Source organism: Lissotriton vulgaris, chromosome 12, assembly GCF_964263255.1.
Source record: "Lissotriton vulgaris chromosome 12, aLisVul1.2, whole genome shotgun sequence".
In the NCBI taxonomy this organism is placed as follows: domain Eukaryota; kingdom Metazoa; phylum Chordata; class Amphibia; order Caudata; family Salamandridae; genus Lissotriton; species Lissotriton vulgaris.
Window position 1 is genome coordinate 521044369 of NC_141700.1, and position 25478 is coordinate 521069846.

At 48.8% G+C, this 25478-nt stretch overlaps 1 protein-coding gene across 1 annotated transcript in view; it reads right to left on the minus strand.

The window, feature by feature from the left end:
* HYDIN (HYDIN axonemal central pair apparatus protein) overlaps positions 1-25478 on the minus strand; it is a 2950008-nt gene that overhangs the window by 2321136 nt on the left and 603394 nt on the right. Inside the window, exon 15 of the mRNA XM_086945295.1 lies at positions 13382-13482. Coding sequence (XP_086801421.1) covers positions 13382-13482 — 101 coding nt within the window. The remainder of the gene's footprint in view (positions 1-13381; positions 13483-25478) is intronic.

The window sequence follows — 25478 nt, forward strand, 5'->3', positions numbered from 1 at the left end:
ACCACCTTAGCCCATTTAAGCCTTCTACCCTGGTCAGTTGTACGTAGGGTGTGCTGTGATCTGACTGCGCCAGGAGTTGGGCCCATGTAATCTCCCCAGGCTACCTCAAGTGTGACTGGATTATGGTCACTAAAGTGGGAGGGGACTGTTCGGTATGTAATGACCCTGTTTAAGATGCCCTGTGTAACAAAAATATAATTGATGGTTGTTCCTGGGTCAGTCCCCTTAAAGGTAGCTAATCTTGTGCCCCCCTCTGGTTCATAGAGATTGTGATTGGCCAGTAGGTCTTCTAACTCCTCGCCTGGTATAGCATGCTCAAAATGTGGTCCTTCTAAGCCATCTCCCCCTTCTGTGTTGCTCAGGCTACATATTTGTTTGCAGGGTGAATATTAAAATCTCCCATTAGTATATATTCTAAATCGAAATGTGAGTTCTGACTGACGGACGTTAAAACTGCGTCTAGCCTAGCAATGTTATTGTCACAGTTGTCCCTATTCCAGGAGTTATAGAAGTTTATGTATAATGTCCTCCTGGAGGGACTAATCTCCCTTTGAACAATAAGGATGTTAGGGGACGCATTATTGATCTGTTTTAAAGATCCATTTAGTTCTAGTGAAAATAAAATAAGGAGGCCTCCCTTTGCTCTGCCGGCGCTGCAGGGGTAGCAGCTTTAGCGAAGCTGGTAAAACCATCTAACCAAAAGTTAGCGGTGCTGTCCCATGTTTCTTGTAGGGCGATCACCTTATGCCCTGAGACAAAGCTGATCCACTCATTGTTATTACGCTTGGAGTTGATGCCTGCCACATTCCAGCTTAATATCTTGCAAGCCCCAGCTTCATCATTTATTAGCTGTCCTGTTTCCTCTATTAGTCAGTCTATATCCTCCAAGCCCGACAGGGGTCCAAACCGATTATCCATGGCCAGTGCTGTACCCTCCCCACCGTTCTTATGACCAGCAGGGTGACAAGTTGATGGAATGGTTGGGCAACTTAGAGTTAGTGAGGGTACATGTGTGTTGGTCCTTCCCTCTCCCACAGATAATTGCCCTCCCGACTTGCTACACCAGGGGCGAATAGAGTAAACAGGGGGGGGATAGAAAAAGCCCAGCGGTACAGGTCTCAGTTGGTCCTTTGAGGATAGAACAGAGCTATCCCAGAATAGTCTGTCAGCTAGGTTTGCCCTACTAAAGTTGATGACTACGCAATCTCCTTGAGTAGATTTCTGATGTTTGCCAATCCAACCCACCCTCCTTGCAAAAATAATCTCATCTGCTATATTCTCCCCACAGCAATTGTCCGAGCACCACTTTTGAGTTTTAACCATGAGGTCCGTAGTGGATTTCACTTTCCCAACCCTCCAATAAAAACCGCAACTAGTGGGGATGCCTCAGGTGGTAAGTTCAATTTGTATTTGCTGTAGGATACCCTCCTGTGTGCAGATATGCTAGGCTGAGGCTGCCCCTCCATAATATGAGGGGATGCCTCCTTAAGTGGCAAGCAAGTGTTAACATTGGGGACCTCTATACAACTCTCAAGTTGCGGTACCGCATTTGATGCCTGACTCGAATCCCCCTTGTCAGTTGACTTCCTCACTCCCATGCCCTCGGGGCACAATGCTTTGGGGTGCTGGGCCATGTGAGGCGGAGGGTTATTAACTAATCTGTCGATTAAAGCACATTTCTTTAATAGACCTTCTAAGCAGGTATTTAGTGTGTCCACAATGTCTTTAGTGATTCCAACAAGTAGTGGTTCAATCCTAGCGGTAAAAAGCTCTTCTAGTTTATCCCCCAGTCAATCAATCAATCAATCAATCAATCAATCAATCAATCAATCAATCAATCAATCATTGCATTTATATAGCGCACTACTTACCCAGAGGGTCTCAAGGCGCTGAGGGGGGGGGGGGGGGGGGGGGATATGCTACTGCTCGAACAACCAGGTCTTGAGTTGCTTCCTGAAGGCGAGGTGGTCCTGGGTCAGGCGGAGGTGGGTCGGGAGGGAGTTCCAAGTCTTGGCGGCCAGGTAGGAGAAGGACCGTCCTCCTGTGGTGGCTCTTCGGATGCGGGGGACGGCGGCGAGGGCGTGGCTGATCGATCGAAGCTGGCGTTTGGGAGCGTAGAAGTTGAGGCGGCTGTTGAGGTATCCTGGGCCTTGGCTGTGTAGGGCTTTGTGTGCGTGGGTCGATTGGCACAATAGGGGGGCAAAGGCTGGAGGCATTCTCACCCAAAGACCTCTTCCTTGGTTGGGTAGCTGGCTGCTGTCTCGGCTCTGGGATATAATCGTTAGTTGGTTGGCGTGAGGGGGGTCAACAATTATCACAACAGGATCCAGTGGTGGCGGGCGGTTTACATCAGGTGTTATATCACTCAATCCCGGGGGGGGGGTCAATGGGCTAGTGACAACTTGGGTGGTAGGAGTAGCTACTGAGGCCAGTTCAAGCTCAGCGTTGGCAATCTCTTTCGTCAAGGCGCCCACCGCCGATGTAAGATACGTCAGTATAGAGTTTGAGTGTGAGTGCCTTGGGACTTTGGCTTTCTTCCCTCCCTCCTCCATATTAGTTGCTTTCTTGCGCTTACCCACTGATGGCGAAAGATGCTATGGGGGTGGCCCGTCCCGTCCCCAGTCGTCCCCGGACGGCCACAGACGGCCCGCCCTCTGCCCGGGCTCCGCCCGGCGCCGTCCGCGATGCGGAGGAAGCCGTCTCCTTTTGTGCGCCTCCGTTCACGCCAACCAGGAAGTGGGCGGTATTCTCCCAGGGCAGGCTGGGAGCTGTAGTCTCGACCCCGCTCCGCGGCCGAGCGTTACCAGCAGCTCGCCGCCGGGGGAGACCACAGCGTCAGGGACCCAGCAATGCCACAAAGCCCAGATGGTCCGGTGAGGCAGGTGAGCTGCTAGCCCCCCTCGCAGCGTGTCCTTTCGGTGGTTTTGCGGCGTTTGCCTGGTAGAGACTCAATCTAGCTGCAGATTCCTTACCTTTTTATTTTCCCAGGCGTCAGGCTGGATCCAGAAACTTTTGCTGAGCAATACCCCTTGCGCACAACGTCAAGTGGCTCCATCCGGCTCCGCGTGACGGCGTCTGTAGCGCCGGTTATGACGTTGCGGTGCCTATATAGGCTACACCCAGGCATGCAGACATCAGTACTTTTCGTATTTTCCACGCCAGAAGTGCAGAGCCACGAAGTGACTGACGTACTTGTGTACAAAACTAGGGTCCTGAGTAACCAGAGACCTACTACTTTAGTCTGCAAAGCGGGGAGGCATGGATGGGGCTGTAAGGAATCTGCAGCTAGATAAGAGTCTCTACCAAATAATGCGTTACCAAAGGTAAGTAACTTGTTCATCTGATAGAGACTTCTAGCTGCAGATTTCTTACCTTTGAATCAGATACCGAGCCATCCCATCCCGGCGGTGGGTTGCGGACTCATGACCTAGACTAAGAAGTCTTGCAGGACCAAACAGGCAAAGTGCGCATCCCTGCGCACTTGACCATAAAGGCAATAATGATTTGCGAACATGTGCAATGATGCCCACGTTGCTGCCTGACAGATGTCTTGGACTGGGACACCCGAGCCAAGGCTGTAGTCACAGCCTTTCCCCTGGTAGAGTGAGCTCTTAATCCCTCAGGGGGCTTCTTCTTCACCAAGACGTAATAGATTTTAATGCAGAAAACAACCCAGCGAGAGATGGTTCTTTTCTACACTGTCTTTACCTTCTTTGCTCCCACATACCCCACAAAGAGTTCATCATCCACCCGGAACTCTTTTGTGCAGTCAAGGTAGAATAACAGCGCTCTTTTTGGGTCCAGATGGTGGCGACACTCCTCTTCCTTAGAAGGCTGTGGGGGAGCAAAGAAGGTGGTCAAAGTAATTGATTGTCCCAGATGGAATGGGGTCACAACCTTTAGTAAAAATGATACCCTGGCACAAAGCACCACTTTGTCCGAAAAGGACATAAAATTAGGAGGCAACCTTGATAACGATTGCAATTAACTCACACTTCCGGCCGAAGTAATCGCCACTAAGAAGGCTGTTTTGATGGTCAACAGCCGGAGGAGACAATTGTGCAAAGGCTCGAAAGGAGCGTACATCAGGTAAGTGAGGACCAAATTATGGTCTCATTGTAACATAATAAAGGGCGTGGGTGGAAAAAAGTGAGTCAGCCCTTTAAGAAATCTATTTACAACAGGAGATTTAAAGGGAGAAGGCTGGTCTGGCAGCCGTAAAAAAGCAGACAGAGCAGACAGGTAACCCCTGAGAGTTCCCAAAGCAGAGCCTTGCTGACACAAGAGTTAAATGAATAAAAGGACAGTAGAAATAGAAGCAGAAAGGGGGTCAACGGATCTTTCTGTACAGTATAATGCAAATTTCTGCTAACTGCAGGCGTATACCGACTTAGTGGAGGGCCGCCTGGCTGCCAGAATAACATTACAAACTTCAGGAGGAAGGTCAAACGCCATCAACTGCCGCCGCTCAATCTCCATGCATGGAAGTGCAGAGTTGACAGGTTCGGGTGAAGATCCTCTCGAAGGGGCAGCCTGATCAGAGGATCGATGCTTTTTCTCAGAAGCTCTGGATAACAGACTCTCCTTCCCCAATTTGGAGCCACAAGAATGACTTGGGACGGGTCGCTCCTGACCTTCTTCAGAACCTTGGGCAGGATTGGTATGGGGGGAAAGGCGTACAACAGGCCTGAGCTCCACTCACGACGAAACGTGTCGCTGAGCGATAGCTGCCTTGGAAACTCCAGTGTGCAGTACTGTTGACATTGTGTGTTCTCTTCAGAGGCAAACAAATCTAACCAAGGTTCTCCCCACTGTTGAAAGAGAGCTAGCGCCACCTCCGAATGAAGACGCCATTCGTGATCCGGCAGGCATCGACGGCTGAGATCGTCTGCCCTGGCGTTCAGAGAACCTGCCAGGTGTTCAACCACCAGGGTTATGCCCTGCTGTTCCAGCAATGTCCAGAGACGCAAAGCCTCCTGGCATAGGGTCCACGACCCCACCCCATCTGCTTGTTGCAGTACCACATGGCGGTGGTGTTGTCTGTGAACACCTGCACCAATTCTCATTGACATAGAGAAGAAAAGCTTTCAATGCCAAGCAAATTGCTCGGAACTCCAACAAGTTTATGTGGAGTCTCGTCTCCGCCGGAGACTAGTGAACTCTGATCTCCATCTCTCCCATGTGGCCGCCCCATCCCAGAAGTGACGCATCCGCAACAATTGTGAAATCTGGTTGGGAGAGTTAGAGAGGTCTGCCGTTGACCCAATCTCGGTTCGTTAACCACCACTGCTGAGCCTTCACAATTCCTTCCGAGATCTTAACCACATCAGTGAGATCTCCCCGATGCTGTGCCCATTTGAACTTCAGGTCCCACTGCAGAGCCTGCATACGCCATCTCACGAGTCTTACCAACAGGATGCAGAAGGCCATGAGGCCCAACAGCCTCAGAGTCAGTCTCCCCAAAATCCAGGCTAGAGGCTGAAATATCGGAATCATAGACTGAATATCCTGGACTCGCTGCTTGGGAGGATAAGCCCGAAACTGCACTGTGTCCAGAACAGCTCAGATGAAAGGGAGCATCGGAGAAGGAGTCAGGTGTGACTTCGGCACATTTATAGAGAACCCCAGCGAATGCAGGAAGTTCACCGTAGCCTGAAGGTGAAGGATGACTGTCTGGGGCGAGGCTGCCTTCAACAGCCAGTCGTCGAGGTAGGGGAAGACTGACACCGCTAACCTGCGCAGTGGAGCTGCAACCACCGCCATCACCTAGGTGAACACCCTGGGGGCACTGGTAAGGCCGAAGGAGAGAATGGTAAACTTAAAGTGCTTGCGGCCCACCTTGAACCATAGGTAATGCCTATGGTCTCGCAGGAATATGAAAATACATGTCCTGCAAGTCCAACGCTACTATCCAGTCCTCTTGGTATAGGGCAGACAAGACCTGAGCCAAAGTGAGCATTTTGAATTTCTCCTTTTTGAGGAAGAGATTGACAGTCCGAAGATCCAAAATAGGGCCAAAGCCCCTTGTTCTTCTTTGGAATCAGAAAGTAGTGGGAATAACAGCCACAGACTACTTCTGAAGCTGGCACCCTTTCTATAGCTCCTTTGGCCAAAAGAGCTGTAACTTCCTCTTGTAGCAGCTTTAAATGATCCTCCGCCAGCTGTTCCTGACTCGGCAGAATAGTAGGAGGAAAAGAAAGGAAAGGAAGAGAATAGCCCTCCTGGACGATCTGCAAGACCCACTTGTCTGATGTTATAGATCTCCAGCGGGGGAGGTGATGACAAATTCTCCCACCCACTGCAGTAGTGTGGTCCTGCAGAATCAGCCTAAGAGTGCTTGGAGGCTGCGGCTGCAGGGGGCAGTGTGGTAGATGACTTCTGGCCTCCATTCCTAGGACGTAATGTACCGAGTCCATGTCCACACACGGCTGGGTAATCTGAGCGCGACGGTGGCTAGGATAGGGCTGCCGCGCCTGGAAACCCCTTCCGTTGCCACGAAAGGCGCGAAAGGAAGACTGCCACAAGGAGTGGATGAGAGGTCCAAGGATCTGGCAGTAGCTCGATTGTCCTTTAATATGACCAGGGCAGAGTCTGTCTTTTCCCCAAAAAAAGGGGTTCCATTAAAGGGCATGTCTATCAAATTGTGTAGGACATCCCCCGAGAAGCCAGTTGTACGAAGCCAGGCGTGGCGCCTCAAGGCCACCGTAGTTGAAATCAACCTGCCCATCAAATCGGTTGTATCTAATCCACACCGTATGGCGTATTTTACTGCCTCTCTCCCGTCCTTGGGAGCTTGGGAGAGCACAGCCTGGGCCTACTCCGGGACTTGTGGCAGCACCTGCACAACGGTCTCCCAAAGAGAGTCGGAGAAACGGCCCAATAAGCATGCAGTATTCACCGACCGCAATGCCAGACTGGAGGAAGAAAATATCTTCTTCCCAAATGAGTCCAGTCTCTTGGATTCCCTATCTGGAAGGGCGGAAGGGAATGCACCTTGGGACACAGAGGCCTGCACCACCACACTTTCTCGGGTGAGGTGTTGGCTGAGGAACTTTGGGTCACCTGCAGCTTGGCGATGGCGACGTGCAATCATCCTATTCACAGGAGCCCATGTGCCAGGCTTGGACCATGTTCCTAGAAGGACATCTGTAAGTGCCACATTAAACGGAAATAGGAGTTCAGAGGTGGAAGCCCCAGGTTGAAGCGCTTCGGTCAGGAGATTAGTCCTGACCTGCACTGAGGGCAGCTCCAGTCCATAGACCTCGGATGTCCTCTTAACCATCATGGTATAGGACGCCCCCTCCTCCGTAGCCACAGTGGACGGAGAGAGCATGCCAGTGTCTGGGGAAGTATCAAATTCCCCATACCAGTCCATTGTCTCCTCAGAGACATCCTGGTTCTCTAGTGTGTCTCCAGACTCCTCCCATTTCTCTCCTGAGGCCAGCACGTCCTCAAAGTGATCATTCAACAACATAGAACCCCTGAGTTCTGTCAGAATCGGAGTTGCTTGACACCATTCCGGCTCCGTGTCGTCGGGGATGAGAATGGGACTTGTGCCGCCAATGGGCACAGGCAACATCGCAGGCACCGACTTTGGATTAGATGCCGGGGGAGGTTGCGTTGGCAGAAACGGTGTCAACCCGGATCCGGGATCGGATCCCTAAGGCACCAGCGGCGCCGTGTGGTCCCATCTGACCCTGCGGTGTCCGAGGGCTTTCCAGCGGGGTTGTTCCACTCAAATACTCGGTACATGGCCTTGTCAAACTCTTTTATTTCAGAGGGAGTCGCTCCGGCTCCCGGAAAGGGGGGAGTCGCAGAGTCGACTCTGGCTTCGGCTCCGCAGAACCATACCTAGAGCGTTGGTGCTCCTTACCTTTTTTCGACGATGGACACCAACTGAAGTGAAGACAAAGTCTGCTTGGACTTCTTCTTCTTTGTGTGCCTCTTCCCCGAGTGTCCAGATGACCTTGAATGGGAGGAAGAGGATTTAGGGCTCTGTGAGAGGTCCCGCGACCACCTCTTCCTCGAACGGGACCGTGACCTCCTCTGAGTCTTGCTTGACGGTGCTGATTGCCGGGGCGCGAGCAACTTCATCGCTCACTCCCTCAAGGTCTTCGAGACCATTGCCTGACAGTCTGAACACGACTTCAAATCGTGATTGCGTTCAAGACACCACAGACATGCGCGGTGGGGATCGGTGACCGACATCATGTGGGAACAAGTCCTGCATGGTTTAAAACCTGTCTTTCTACCAGACATCCCTCGCACACGAAGTCGTATCTCAAAAACTTTGACAAAAGTTGAGAAAAAGCCTGCCAAAAAGCGGCAGAGGAGTAGCTCTTTGCGGATCGGCGCTTAACTGGCGTGGAAAGGAAAGAACTGACGTCCGCGCACCTGGTTGGCACCTATTTAGGTACTGCAACGTCATAACCAGTGCTTTCGCTGCCACCACGCGGAGCCGAATAGTGCCACCCAATGTCGCTCGCAAGAGGTAATGCTCAACAAAAGTTTCTGGATCCAGACTGAGGCCTGGCAAATTCAAAGGTAAGGAATCTGCAGCTAGAAGTCTCTATCAGATAGTTCTAAATTATTGCAATTTGTGTCCAGCATAGAGCTCTTCATTTCCTCCATGCCCTCCTCTCGACCCATTTAAATAAAAATCTCCACAAACTATATATGGGACAGGCCAGGATGGTAATTCGATTACAAAGATATTAAGAAGCCCAGGGTCATCTACAACAAGGGCATATATTAAACAAAGCATAAAGGACCCACTGCCAACCTTACACTCAATAATTGCCAACCTCCCATACCTATCCGCAGCCTTCCGACCAAGGGTAACAGTATTTCCTTTAACTAATATGGCCACCTCTTTAGTCCTGGTATCCTGTGTTGTATGGCAAATGACATTCAGCCCCAAAGATTTAATCAAAGCACTATCACATCGAGCAATATGGGTCTCTTGCAAACAATAAACATCCGCCCTTGAAAATGTAAGGTCTTCTTGTACCCTTCTCCTTTTAGACTTATTGTTCAACTCACAAATATTGATGGTAGCGATAGGAAGCTTAGCCATACCCCACATATGTTGTCCCATAAATGTGCACGGAGCCCCATAATTTAACAGAGCCCAAACTGTGACACCTGCCCACTAGATCATCATGTACAATTCTTGGAATATGTTGTCCATCATAAACCAACAGGACATTTATCCAACAAATTTAACAATTTCATTGCCACCTTTTTCTCCATGTCGCAAAATAAATAGCCTTACTGAAATATACTTCCTACTTTTTCCATGTAATGATTCTTCGCCCCAGCCTACCTCCCAACCCTCCCTCAAAAACCTCCTACCAGCCCTACCCGTCATCCTCCTGCCCACCTCCCCCCACCACTGGGGACAGCCAGACCACCTGGGGTCTGTGTGATGGAGGCTGGTGTGATGTGCCACCAGCCCCCCTCCCTGGACACAACTCCCGCCACCCCACACACACCAAAAGAAAGAAAAAGAGAAAACTAGGGGCCAGATGTAGGTAAAAACATTTTTGGTAGTCCTTAATAGTGATTTTTAGGGAATCTCTATTAAAGACTCGCAAAATGCCATGTAGGTAGGAATCGCAATATTTTTTGCGATTCCTTAATATTCCTTAATTGCAAATTGTAAATTGCGATTCGCAATCAAGGAATACCTTCCCATTCATTCCTATGGGCCTAGAGGCCCATAGGAATGAATGGGAATTGCACGCGCAATTTGCAAGTACCCAATAAGTACTCGCAAATTGCGATCGCAATTTCAAGGGTGCAAGGGTTCCAGAGGGACACACTGTTGCACCCCTGAAATGTGCATGTGTGCACACGTGGCGCACATACATGCCCTAAGGGCATGAATGCACTTTTAGAAAAAGCAAAAAAGTGTTTTTTTAAAGGAATTAGCAAATTACCACCAACTTGAAGTTGGTGGCTATTTGCGATTCCTTAAGGCCAAATTGCACTTTCTTTTGTGTGCCTTACATTGCATTTAAGGAATCGCAATTTGCCATTCCTTAAATGCAATTGCAAAATAGGGAATCGCAAATTTTGCAATTCCTTATTTTGCGAGGGGGTTTTTGTGTGCTACATTGCACACTGCTAATTTGCAATCGCAAACGCTGAAATTCTGCGAATATCCGCATTTGCTATCACAAATTGGCTTCATACATCTGGCCCTAGAATCCTGGAGAACGGCCATTCAGGAAAAGTAAACTACATATTTTTCAGAGATGATGAAGAAGAATGGGTAAAGTCTAGCGGATCTGGCTATAGTAGTTAGACAAAAGAGGGGCCAAATATGCCAATTTATAAATTGTTAGCGTGCATCAGTCTGTAAGGTTTGTGATGGTAGGACAGAAATATTTACTACGATGCATATTGGACAGTAGGGTGTGTGTAAACGGGTCAAGGCACCTTGACGTGGGCACCGCTGGAGCTCTGAAACAGAAAGCACGAGCACAAAGTAAAATGATCTGATTTTGCAGTGTGTTGTTTAGAAAGTCCTGGGATTTAAGTGGTACACAAGAGGTCTGATAGTAGCTCACTGTAACCATGTTATATCATAGAGAATGGGAGTAATATGGCTTATTCAGGGAATTTTGTTTTACTCAAAAGTAGCTGCATTGTGGAACACCAAGAGGCATATTGTGTGTTCAACGTGTGTGCTGAGCTTTGAGGAATTTTCCAAAATATACATTCTTCAGCAAGAAAGAAAGAGACCACTGAATCAAATTCACCAAAATAACAAAGTGAGTACAACAATTGAGCACGCAGAGGTAATAAAATTCCCTCCTTTTGAATAGCTCTTTTCCCAATAACGGATCACTCTATGATTCACATTTGTCTGAAATATTTCCCTTTTTGAGCATGAGAATCTTTAATAATATGGGTTTACAAAAGCAACATCACCATAGTAAGAATCCTTATCATTAGGCTCTTTTCCATTCAGCCATCAACTGAATGATCTTAATAACCACCACTACTGGGCATGTTAAATTATTTTTTCTAACATTGAATAAGGGATTTTCAGCATACTTTGAGACATTTTGCTTGTTTAGACCCATAAAAGTGCTTCAATACATGTTCAAAAACCTTAATGTTTCAAAGCATCTGCTGTGAGCTAGTGGTAGAACAATTACAGAAAGCAAAACCTTACACATGTAAATAATGCAAACGACATGAGCAGAGTAATATTAATCAGGAAGGCCGTCAATAGGAGTATATTGACTGTTTGCACTTTAACCAAGTAGAGCAGTGATACTCAAAGGACAGCCCGGGGGCGCTTGCCTCCACTTTGTTCAGGCGCACCAGGAAGAGCCAGTGGCGGACTTGAGCATAATGCAGAGTGAGTGTTCGGGGACTCAGCGTATGCTACAATTGAAGGGACAGATACATTCTTCTCCCTTATGGATAGCTCAGAAGACTTTCATTTTTCCTTGAGCGAGGCTCAGCATATTTCTTCTTTCTCTGGTTCTAGCACTTCGGAAGCTCCAGAACCAGCCCTTAAGTGCCAAAAGTACTGGAAGACATCTAAAGGTAATACAGACGACCTCAAAAATTGAAATAAATCCTCAGCTGGAGCCGGGTTAAAATGGGATTACTCACACACCAGGATATTAAGGGCACCAGAAGCACCAGTAGCCTCTGCAGAGTTGGAATCCCCAGTCTCGTGGGTTGCGAGGACCCAAGCCCCTTTTTCGGTCTCATCTTGGAGTCAATCAAGGAGCACCGGGCTGAGAACTGTGCAGATGGTAAAAAGGCTAGGCAGGCAATAAGAAAACACGAAGGAGCTATAAGGAAGATTGGCAAGGCCTGCTCTGAGATTGGGGAGAGGCTCAGATGTATAGAGGAAAGGACCATGGCTATGGAAACTAACATTTTAACTGTGAAGGAGCAAGTTAACTCACATGACGTACAATTGACTGTGTTGTAGAAGATTGAAGGCTTTGAAAATTGCCAGAGACAGAATAATCTCCATTTCCATAGGATTGAGGAAGGCTTGGAAGGGGACGGCATTCGATCCTTTATGCTGGACCTTTTTGAGATTGCCTTTCCAAAATTGTCAGGGTAGAATTGGGAGTCAGAAGTACAGAGAGTGCATTGATTACCCTTAATCCGGCATAAGCCTACCCAGGGTAATAGAGAACAAAGGCAGCTCAGGGCTAAACTGGTTTTCTTTGTTAATTTTTTGCTTCGACAAGCTATTTTTGAGAAAGTCTGCCCTGAGGCGAGACGGAGATACCAGGAATCCTCATTTTTTGTCGATACAGTGGTGGAATTTCAGTGGCGCCTTCGTCACTTAATTAAGCCCTTTCAGAAAGCAGGTTTTAAGCCTATCTGCTGGTGCCATCTCGACTAAAAACCATAGTCATACAGTCTATTACGTTTTTCACTTCTAAAATTCAAGCTAGAGAGTACCTGTGCGACTTGTTGGCTGGTAAAGATAATGTATAGCTCAATGGGTTTTTATTAAAAATCGTTGTCTCGGTTGTGCCTCTCGATACTAACTGTCTCGTTCTGATGGATGGGCTTCAGGGATGTTCAGGGTCCGCCCGGTGGAAAAGCAAAGATATAGGGCCATATGTAGGTAAATGGCATTTACCGAATCGTAAATACCGAATTTTACCGATTCAGTATTTACACATAGGCAAATGCCATGTAGGTAATAATTCGGTATCAATTACCGAATCGTTATGATTCGGTAATTACCGAATCGGTATTTACCGATTCGGTAATTGCCATTGATTCCTATGGGCCTTGAGGCCCATAGGAATCAATGGCAATTACCGAATCGGTAAATACCGATTCGGTAAATTTACCGATTTGTCAAGGGGGACAGGGTGTCACTTTGACACCCTGTTGCACCCCTGTTTCTGGCTTGTGTGCCATGTGACACACATACATGCCCTTAGGGCATGTATGTGTGCCACATGGCACAGGTGTACATGCACAGATGTGCATGTACACAGAAATTCGTTATTTACCATGCAATGGTATTTCATGGTAAATAACGAATTCCTAAGGGCCTGTGGCACTGTTTCCAGTGCCACCTACATCCCATATTACCAATTCTGTACATTTACCGATTCGGTAATTTACCGATTCGGTAAATATACAGAATCGGTAATTTTCTGGCCCCCTACATCTGAAACTACAAATACCGGTGAGTATCGGCTGAAATCGGCTGTTACCGACCGGTATTTGGCCACCTACATATGGCCCAAAGTGACCAAATTAAACATCACAGAGGCTGTAGAAATTAGTTATTAGAAAAATATAGCCATTAATATTTGTTGTCAACCACTATACCCTTATGATATTTATTGTATGGAATTCTTGAAGTGATCTTTACCTGGCAGTGATAGGAAGAGCCAACACCTCATCAAAAACGCCTTCCACGTCTACCACCAAAGCGAGCTCATATTTCTTCACATGATTAGCACACAATGTCACCTGGCAACAAAGGACATAATTCATTTCACACAATAAACATTTAACATTTTTAATCAATGATACAACTACCATGACTTGTACAAACCATCAGTAACCTTCAGATACACCAAACTTTGAGGGGAAGGCATGACTTCTGGTCTTGGTTTATATTTTTGGACATAGCATAAATTGGAAAGTGACTGATTTCCATTATTCATTTCTTTAATAATAGAAAATACATTTGACTAACTTCTCGGAAACGTTATTTTTAAACTAGTATATAGGGTTCAGGACAACGTATATAGACCAGCACTGAAAGGAACTACAGAGGCAGTATTCCTACAGGCTGTGATAAGGTTCAATTAGATATTTGGAATATACATACTACAGCACTGATATACATTCCTAAATCACACAGTCCCATACTGTATAAAGGTAAAGGACACACTTGAATAACTGCATATCTATTTTTTCGCCAAAATATAATGTAATATTGGTATTATTATTTACTGAAGAAATAACTAGAACGGCATTGTTTGTTTGTTCCTACTCTATCTTTATTTTGATACATAATGAAAAACCTATATGACCACCTTCTGTTGCCCTCACTAGGGAATGTAATGGTGATCTTCTTGAATTTCAATCCCCTGGATGTATACTTCTAGTTATATTATATTGACATCTATGGATGGGTCTGTGGGGAGAACGCATATTTACGTTCCAGATCACGTCAATTAATAACATCATTCAACATGCTTAGACCCCCTTTCAGAGGTTTATGAACGTTATTCGGTATTGTATGACTTTGAAATTCACGTCTAATTTGTGATGAAGACATTTGATGAACCACAATGGAGTATTGCTACAAGGTGCAGAAGTTACTTTACTTTGGTAAACCTCTTTCTGGTGGATACCGAACCTCTTTCTGGTGGATACCCTAACTGTGGAGTCCTCAACTTTAAAATTTCCTGTAGTTGCCAGACTCTACCAGCAAACTTTTCCAGCAATTGCTCCTGCGCATTAAGAGGTAGTCACTGCACTGAACAGCGGCATCGTCCACCTCCAGATGGGACGGCACATAGATATTACCCAGGATGTTTATAACAAAGCATTCTGTGCACTTAGGAGAGAAGCATTAAGAACAGAATCATAACTGTGACGGAGTGAAAAATCTACAATGGAATCTTACTAACACTAAGAAGTTTATTCCTCAGAATGGGGAGAAGGATGTGCCATGACGAATCAGAGAAATCTGCAGCTGGATAGGCTGTCTACAAGAAAGACCACTAGCAAAGATAATGACTACTTCTAATTGCAGATTCCTCACAATATGACCAGATACTAAAGTTGTCCCTCCCAAAAGCTGGAGGGTTTGAGGAGTGGACTTTTTTCTAAGAAATCCTGATGGAGAGAGTGGGAAAAATGTCTCTCCCTGCGGATCAAAAAGTCAAGGAAGTAATGCTTTGTGAGGGTATGGATGGACAAACATGTAGCTGCCTTGCAGATGTTTAGACCAGGAATACCCTTGCCCTGGCCACGGTGATGGAATTAGCTCTGGTAGAATGACACAAAATAGTACATTAAATATCTATTTGATAATGTTTGTTTCTGGCTGCCCATCACTTTCCATCTTAATACCAAATAAGCCCAGCAAAATGCTTCTCATCAACTTAGTGATTTTAATCCTATCAATATGAAAACTTAAGACTCTCTTCAAGCCCAACCAGAGCAACCTCCCCTCCTCCTTAGGAGGATGTGGCAGAGAGAAGAAGGAAACATGATGATCTTCCTCACATGGAAAAACTATTTTTGGCAAAAATTATGCCAGAGTTTGAAGCAAAAGCTTGTCTGAAAAGAAAGAGGTATACGGGTCTTACATCATCTGCAGTTCACGGACATGACGTGCAGAAGTAAATGCAATGAGACAGTTTTAAGGCTCTGAAGCATGAAAGACCAGCTGAGCAAAGGCTCTAATGGCGTGCATATTATAAAACGTAAGAACCTAGTTGGATCCCACTGCCGCATAACAGAAGGCGCTAGAGGGAACATGTAAGCCCTTTTTAAAAAAACATCATAACTAGTGACTTTAATAGAGAGGGTTGATAAGGCAAACACAGAAAGACTGAGAGGGACAACAAATAACCTTAAAAGGCGTCTAGTACAATGGCTTGATAGGCCAAAAGCAGGGCAAACAGAACTACGTCAGAAATTTTAGCATTTCATCAAATCAACTCAAGGTCCGCTATTGAACTTTTTCGGGGCACACACTCTCTGATCACTGGCTCTATATTTCCTGTAACTCTCATGTGGTTGATTTATTGATTGCAATCGCCTTCTAACAAATAACAAAAAGTTGGAAACAATCTACCCAACTATCCTTTCAAGCTTGGTGGTACAGTGTTTGTTATAACCATCGCCTGGACCGTGCTTATGTTTCTTCCATGTCTCTGCTTCTGAAACGAGAACATATTTGATCCCCTGTGACTATTTTTCTCGATAATTCTGCACAAGCAGCTACTCAACACCAACCCCCATTGGAGGAAGTCCACAAACCACCTTGATTTAGTTTACTTGTTCTGTTATGTATACAATTACTTACTCTGATAATGATCTCATTTTCCCCTTCCCTTAATACAGTTATTTATTACAGCCAGTTTTTCTTTCTACAATGTTGATATTTACATTTATATTGTATTACCTTTCTCTTCTTTTCTTCTTCTTTCCTTTTTCTCTCTTGAACTATATCCTCCTTCTTTTTCTTAATGCAACTACTTTCAGAGTTTCTTTCATTCTCCTTTATTATGTTTTATTCTTTAAAAAGTGTTGTTTATTAATCTTTTGTTATTCCGTGATTCTGTATGTCTAGTTGCATTTCTCTTTTTGAAATAAAGCTTTCGGTTTAAACTAAAAAAAAAAAAACACAATGATCCTCCCACAATGTTACCAAACTTTGCCCAGTGTCCAAAATGGATCAACGTTTTGAATGGACGGAAAGGAGGCAAGATGATGTTCACCATATCCCCAGGCAGCTAGAATCTGCTCAGTTGGTTCCAATAACTCTCCTCAGACTGAAATGTATGTTGAGGAGGTTTGGGTGTAGGACCCTGCCCAGAATTTGGGAGAGCAAGTCTTCCTGAAGAGGTAAACGGAACAGGGATGCAAAATCTCAGACTCAGCATGTCAAATTAACAGACTCTCTGAGCCCAGTCCAGAGCTGTAAGGATGAGCTGAGCCCTGTTCCCCCTGACCTTCTTTATAACTCTGGGAACCAATGGCAGAAGCCTAACACAAAGAAGATCCGAGTTCTATAGGAAGGTAGTATGGGTCTCCTATGGAACAATTAGGCAGAAACAGTATATTAAAAAACCTGACAACGATCATTTATTGAGGTAGCAAAAAAAGTCTACCAGAGCCATGTCACACTGGGTGAATACAACTTGAACTGCCACTGGCTGTAGACACCATTCATGGTCAACATGTTTGGCTATGCTGAGCTGATCTGCCCGGTTTATCAGGATTCTGCCACAGAGTTGACAGTCAAGGAAATTCCCTGAAGGTTCAAAAAGTGCCAAAGCCTCAGCATCCGTCAGTACAGCTCAGGTGGCTCCACATGTATCCAGTACAGAGTCATTAAAGTAGCCCTTAGACCCTCATTTAAATAGTGTGTGTTTCAGGCTCTACATGGCCCCATTTGTTGCAGCATCACTTGGCTGTTGTATTGCCTCTCAAAACTTGTAAGGGCTGCCTTTAATGGAAGGCAGAAAAACCTTGCGAGACAACCAGATGGCACGCAGCTCCACAAGATGGATGTGGTGCCCCCGCTCCAGAATACTGCTGAAGCCTCTGGTATCTACCTTGTGCTGGTGGTCTCCCCAGAACACAGCTGCTGCGCCTGTCACAACTTTGAGTTCTTGATAGTCTAGGGGGAAGGCTGCTGCAAGTCAGACTGAAATCCTTCACCCACCACTGAAGGTCCAGAGCCACCTTATCTGACACCCAGATATTGTCCGAGAGGCACCCCAGTGCAGAGCACATTAAAGACAGATGTTCCACTAACGACCCCTGATTTGCCAAAGGGCATGAGGCACCAGCAGAAACACAAGGTCAGAAGCCAATCTGACTCAGATCTGTTAAGGATGGAACACAGAACAAAGCATAAAAGATCAGGATCCTATCCTGAATCTCCCGAACTCAGTTTGGGCAGAAATGCTCTGAATGCCACTGTTTCCAGAACAGCTCCTATAAAGGGAATCCCCTACACTGGCCAAAGGTGGGATTTTGGCTTGAAAATGGAAAACTCTTAGGATGACAGAAGTGAGGGCGTGGCTTGGATGCCGAGGAGGTAGGCAGCGTGAGCTCGGAGCTCCGTGCCCGATCCCGGAAAATATCCTGAAAATTCGTTCGAACCCCGAGATAACCGATACCATCCGGTACTGGACGGTACTGCGGAGGGTCCGGGGCCCACGGAGGACGACACCGAGCCTTCCCACAGCAATATTTCGACTTTGAAAGCTGAACCCAGGCGAGAAGTCGCGGACCCCAAAATGGCGGCGAGGGCATGAGATCGCTTGCGACGGAGACATCTGCCCGGAGACCCACTGAGGACTGCTCCCGGACACACTAGAGGTGTTGGTGGCCGCATCGCGCCTCTCCCCAGGTGCCGAAAGGACTTTGGGCGCGCCCGTGGGCGGTGGTTGAGGACCGCCTCCTGACTGGGGCGACAACGGTGCGACGGTGACCCGGAGACGAGAGCCCCGGACCTCTGGCGCGTCTGGCGCTGGCCGGGCTGCGACCGCTCGGTGCGTCCTGCTTCTTGGTGACATATCTGGGCCTGAGAACCCAGCCGGAGGACGGTGCCCGGCGACGCTCGGAGGGCGACCAGGAACACACACGAGGACCACCGCCCATCCCGGCCCAGATGGGGAAGCCGAAGGGGGAAGGGAGATGGCGCGACCGACACTGAGGCGGCGGATGGAGCGGAGAGAGACCAAGCGGCATTACAGCGAATGCAGGATCGTATCCTGGAAGCCATCGCCACCACAAAGGACGCCCTGCAGCAGGATATAGCTCAGGTGGCGACGGGCTTGGGCCTCCTGAAGGCCGACCACGACAAACTTAAAGATAGGGTGAAATCCGTGGAGATCACGGTTAAGGACTTAGCCCCGGGCCAGGCAACGATGAAGGCCCAGATGGCCGACGTGAAGGACCGCCTGAAGGTGCTGGAAAGGAGGGCCGAGGATGCGGAAAACAGGAACAGGCGCAACAACGTACGCCTAGTGGGCCTGCCGGAGAAAATTGAGGGCGACGACATGGTGGGCTACTTGGATAACTGGCTGCGGACGGAGGTGGCACCAGAAGGTCTGTCCCCCTTCTTCTCCCTGGAACGGGCACATAGAGTTCCGGCGCGTCCGCCAGCCTTGGGCCTTCCTCCTCGCCCGGTGGTGTTCAAGTTGCTCCATTACCGGGACAGAGACTGGCTTTTACAGAGGGCGAGAGAGGCAGGGCCCTTTCAAGTGGAAAACAACAGAGTCACCATGTTCCCGGACTACACATTTGAGACGCAGCGACTCCGGGCAAACTTCCTGTCCCTCAAGCGGGAGCTCCGCCAGGAAGGCATCAAGTACTCCCTGTTGTTTCCTGCCAAGCTGAGAGTGGTGGTGGATGAGAAGTCTTTATTCTTCACGACCTCCGCGGACGCATGGGACTGGTGGGACACTTATAAAGCGGGAACGGACGGTGCTAAGGCCAGGGAGGAAGAGGCTAAGGTGGCGAAGCCGATCAGGCAGTCCCAACGGATCAGGAGGAACCGCAAGAGAACAGGGAAACCTTCGATGTCGCAGACAGAGGCGGAGAGGCAGGCGGCCCTACAGGCGGTGGTGGACTTATCTAGAACCGCCAGGACTCAGTCTGGGAAGGGTACAGATTCGGAGGACCCGGGCACGGGCTCAGAGACAGGACAATCGGAATTTGGTGGAGCCCGGGGCCCTATTGTGACGCCGCAGACTTCGGGAGAGATACTGGAGGCGTGTTGAACTGATCTGGCGGAATGGACTCGCTGGTTGGACACCGGGGCACTGGGCCCGCAGCAGTGGAACGATATTGATTGAGGTTTTGGGGAGCTGTAATGTGGGGATTGTGGGGTGGAGCGCGCGGGGCTGATTTGTCGGAGGTCTTATAGCATTGAGCCGCGCCTTACTGGCCCCTAAGGTCATCGCAGTGGGGACTGCGACTATTACCACCTTTCCTTGAGGGGTGGTCGGGAGTGTTGGTTTGGATGGGGGTACTTCCAGTTGCGGGGGGGCCTGTCCTGGGGGGGTGGGAGTTGCGAGCAGTTGGGGTTGCTCAGGGGGTTGTAGTTGTTGGGGGGGTTCGGCTTCCTGTTTGGAGAGGGTGGGTGGGGGGGCCCGTGGTCGCGGGACTTATGCGAACATTGCTCTTTGCTGTATGGTCCGGTTGTGTAGGGGGGAATGGCTAGTACTGGGGCGTTGAAATGTGTGACCTGGAATGTGCGGGGTATGCAGTCCATGACGCGCAGACATAAGGTTCAGGCGTACCTCAAGCGTAGGGGGGTTCATATAGCGTTCCTGCAGGAGACGCATCTAAATAAGCAGGAAGGGGCGGCTCTGCAAAGGCGCTGGAGGGGGCAGTTATTCTACACGACATTTTCAGCATTCGCAAGGGGGGCATTGATTTGGATACGGGCGGGGGTCCCCTTCCAAGTCTCGAAGTCATCGATAGACCCTGAGGGCAGGTATGTGGCGGTGGAAGGAAGGCTGAGAGGCAGGATGATTTCTCTCTGTAATGTGTATGCTCCTAATGTAGACCTGCCCGCTTTCTTGTCTAACATCTCGGGCAAATTGGCGGGTTATTTGGCAGGGCCGGTCCTCTTGGGGGGGGACTTCAACTCAGTTGCGGATGTGCTACTGGATAGGTCCCATCCCCCGCTGCGCGCGTCCCCAGTACATAGGATCGCCAAGCGTAGGTTAGAATGGCAGGAGAGCTGGGCCCTCACGGATGCATGGAGGGCGTTGCACCCCACCACTAGGGACTACTCCTTTCACTCGCACCTGCATGATTTGCATGTGAGGCTGGATGCGTTTCTTTGTTCGGAATGTGTGCTCCCCGCGGTGGGAGGGGCGGAATACTTGGCCAGGACGATATCGGACCACAACCCCTTGTTGATGTCTCTGGAATGGATGGTGACTGTTAACTGCGTGCCAACATGGCGCCTGCAACCTGACACCCTGGACGACTTGTTGTTCGGGGAGGCCCTGAGTGAACGTATTGAGAGGTATTTTGAGGAGAACAGTGGCTCGGCCTCCACGAGGGCGGTTGAATGGGATGCTTTCAAGGTGGTGGTGCGGGGACACTGTATTGGACACACGGCAGGGGCACGGAAGACTCTGTTGGATGACTTAGATAAGGCTGAGACACGGCTGAGGGATCTCGAGAAGAGGCGCCCGAATCACCCTGAACTGCAGGAGGGGCTTAGCGGGGCACGGGAGGGGCTGGCGGTAGAGCTAGAGCGGCTGCGTAGCTTCGACCATAAGGCGTACGTGACGAGGGCGCATGCGGAAGGTGATAAGGCGGGGGCGATGTTGGCTTGGCTTGCTAATCCTATCCGGGGGGGAGGGCCGATCATGAGGATCCAGGAGCCAGGGGAGGAGCCCTGCCACTCCCAACCCGGGATCCTGAACAAGTTTCGTGCTTACTATGAGGGGCTCTATCTGAGTGGTGATACGGGAGGGACGGAGGAGCTTGAGGAGTTCTTGGACGGGCTACAGTTGCCGCGAGTGGAGGACTCGAAGGCGGAAGAGTTAGGGCGGCCCATCTCCCTCGGAGAAATAGGCTGTGCTGTAAAACAGATGGCTAGAAACAAGACCCCGGGCCTTGACGGCCTACCGATTGAATTTTATGGCAAATATCTAGAGCACCTTGCTCCGCGGCTGCGCGAGGTATACAATGAGGCGCAGGAGAAGGGCAGACTCCCGGGCTCTATGTGCGAGGCCCTTATGATCCCGCTCTTGAAGCCGGGCAGAGAGGGTGCGGCGCTGTCCTCGTATCGTCCGTTGTCTATGTTGACGACGGACTACAAGATCCTCAGTAAAATTCTGGCCAACAGATTGCTAGTGCACATGACGGGCCTGGTTCACGGTGACCAGTGCGGTTTCATACCGACACGCAATACCACTCATAACATCCGAAGACTCACGAGACTGATGGGTGCGGACTGGCCAGACACCGTCTCCCCATTTGTCCTGTCCATTGACATTGAGAAGGCATTTGACAGCCTCGAATGGGGATACCTGTATGAGGTGATGCGTCGCTTCGGGTTGGGAGACGGATATATACAATGGACCAAGGTCCTCTACACTGAGGCGGTGGCGAGGGTCCGGGTGGGCGCACTGATCTCGAGACAATACCCGATTAGGCGTGGCACTAGACAGGGTTGTTCCCTATCCCCGCTACTGTTTGCATTGGCAATGGAACCCTTCGCTGCGGTAGCCAGACTGGGCCGCCACTACGCAGGTTTGTCTTTCAGGGGGAGGCCACACTTCATCTCCCTGTACGCAGATGACTTGTTGATGTTCTTGGCCGATGCGGGCACCGAACTTCAGGGGGCGCGGAGGCTACTGGAGCAGTTCGGTAGGTTGTCGGGCCTGAGGGTCAACTGGCCTAAATCCTGTTTGTTTCCCCTGAGGCCAGGGGAACCGTGCCCACTCACTGCTCAGGAACTCCGGTGGGAGCCGCGCTGCCTACATTATCTGGGGGTCTATGTTTACCACGCCCCGTCCGACCTGCTGGATGGCAACATCACTCGCTGTATTAACGCCTTGCGTGGTTCCATGGACTTCTGGGCGACTCTACCGCTCTCCCTGGCTGGTAGAATTTCCCTGCTTAAAATGATAGCCCTGCCCAGGCTTTTGTATTATTTTAGGACACTGCCGGTATGGGTCCCGAGCTCTGTTTTCAAACGCCTGAGGTCACTGATCATAGCGTTCCTATGGGGCACGGGTAGGAGGCGCATAGCGCTCGACACGCTGTTGCGCCCCAAAGATGAGGGTGGTATGGCAGTGCCGGACTTCGAAGGATATTACCTAGCCGCGCAGCTGCAGACTTTTACTCAGGAGGTGGCGAGAGTATATAGAGGCCCCGAGGACGCGAGAGTTGAAGGCACCCCGCGACACGTTCTGGCCTATATTACGCTGCACCAGAGACTCCGAGTGGGAGACCTGACGGTCGAGGAGCAGGCATTCCGGCTGTGCTGGGACCGGGCCCGTAAGCGGGCGGGTGTCCGCCTTATGTATGCCCCCGAAATACCGCTGGGAATGGTCACTGCCCTCCCACATGGAGGTGACTGGTCGCGCTTGCTAGGGTGGGAGGAGGCGGGAATACACATGCTGGGTGACCTCTACGAAGATGGGGTGTTGCTGCCGTTTCGGGACCTGCAGGAGAGATTTGACCTACCGAGGGGTGACTACCTGCTGCACGCGGCAGTCACGGGCGCCATGCGAGCCCACTGGGGGGAAGGGCTGCAGGAACCGGGCACCTCGATGGCTTGCCAGTACGCCATGATGGCGGCGGGAACCTTTAAGGCCGTCACGTGCCTGTACTCGAGGATGCAGCGGGAGGCCTTGCAACCTTTGGCAGCCCTGAAGGCCAAGTGGGAGCTGGACCTCCAGGAGGAGATACCAGACACGACCTGGGGCCAACTGCTAAGGCGGGCACGGAAGAGCTCTAGGAATGCCAGGTTCCAATTGATCCACTTTTATGTTATTCACAGGGCATACCTCACGCCCGGGAAAATTCAACAGTATTTTGGGGCGACCGACGCTGCTTGCCCCAGATGTACTACAGCGGGGGCGGATCTGTGTCATATGCTGTGGGATTGCCCCTCTTTGGGCGACTATTGGCAGGAAGTTGGGCGGGCCCTTAACGGCGCGACGGACAGGGATATCCAGTTTACTAAAGCAGTTGGCATACTTCATTGGTTCCCACACACACCTAGAAATAAGATGTCTAGTAAATTTGTAGATTTAGGGCTTATCTTGGCCAAGCGGGAGATCACACGAAATTGGAAGTCCAGAGAGGGGCCCACGTATAAAAGATGGTATGGGGAGTGTCTGAGATGGGCCGCGTGTGAAAGTACCCTACGATACCAGATGGCCTGGAGGTCGAATGACGAGAAAGCACTGGAAAGGGCGACTGCATGGGAGGTGATGGTGCAGGCGCTCCGGGATGTGGACGATGAGGAGCGGGATGGCGAGAGCGAACTAGCTGGAGCATGCCCTAACACTACACAGGAGAACACACCTTAGCGAATGATTACTTCCTCCTGCAATACACCGGGCACTATTACATGATTACTCCGGCGCAGCGCGACCACGGGGGAGGGCGGGTAGGAAGCTAGTTTGGAGGGATGTTGGGGTACCGAAATTTGGGGAGGGGGAGGGGCGTAAATCACAAAAGCATTCCAGGGTTATGTGCACAATGAAGCGGTCGGACATTGTAAGAAGTACGAGACCAAGACAGAGATGAAGCCACCCGCGTCAAGAGCGAGGTGATCCCTCCGAATGAAGATCGAATGTCTCAAACTAAGTCTGTACATGTTATATTATTTTTGCTGAATACCTTGTCTGTACATTTATATTGGTGATGCAATAAAAATGATGTTAAAAAAAAAAATGACAGAAGTGAGATTGTCTGATAAGCCTTAGGGCCCAACTGGTGACACTAACATTGCTACAAAGTGACAATATACTAGTAACTCAACAAATCTTGCCAGTGTAATTGAGTTAGAAATGCTCGCGCATTTGGGAATTTAACCAAAGTAGTGGCTCACAGACGCAGGTGAGCTCCAATATATGGTAATAACCACCAGGAAGGTCAAAGTATGCATACTAGAACCCAAAAGGAGCTTTCGGTGAATGTGTAACGACAAAGCTGATCCATGATTTCATAGAAATGAACCAATCCATTGACAACATAAACCAGATAATGATTGAAATGTTTACTCTTAAGAAAGACATTGCCTCAGCCCCTAAACCATGCGTTCTAGAAAACATCAATGGATCTTCAGACTGCCGCCTTATGAATCTGGACTCAATGACTTAGTCAAGTTGGGCTAGATGTGATTAGGCTTTGTAAGAACATTAGTCATCCCTTTTACTCAAAATTGAAGTTAAAATAAATGAAACCTGACCCACATATTCGCCATGCCTTCTGCGACCAAGAGCTGTAATAATTTCCCTACACCTGATGTCAATGCACTTCTAAGTGGGAACAAATCGTCACTGAATGAATGAGATTGAAATAGCACAGCAAATACCCAAGGGCACCCTAGTGCTAATTGTCCAACCCACTTACAAAGTTCCAATGTAGATAAGACTAACTGGCATCAGAACAAAAGAAATTCATATGGAAATTCATTCCAGACTGTGTTATAGGCACGTACAGAATGAAATGTAGCCCTTGGGCATGAAATTATCAATACCACACTGTAGATAAATGAGCTTCAAACTATTATTTTTTGTTAAACGTTCTTTATTGAGTTTTACACAGTGCATTAACAAACATTCATAGTGCAATATAAAGAAGTCTAGAAACAGTACGTGGAAATTGCTAATGGTGGTGTCAGGTGCTCAGGAGAAAATACAACATTTCCAGTACACATAGTAAAATCAGATGCATCTATGGCAACATTTCAACGTTACAATGAATACATCTTGCACTCAATTTATCCCTCCTCCCCTCCTAAAAATCCCTACTGTAAACCATGAGTGAGTGATGGGATTCTGTATATCGAGCGAGTGGTGTGTGCACGCTAGTGGGTTAGGAGAGCTATATACGTGATCCCTTGTCTTTGGAAAGTAACTCTCTGGTCTCTCAGGATGTTCAGTACTGAAAGAAGTGGAGTGCTCTCATGTGAATGTGACAAGCGGTGAATGGAAGACTCTCCGAAAGAAAGGAGAGCAACAAGTCTTTCTAATATTTAAAGTTTTTGTAGTTATCCATTA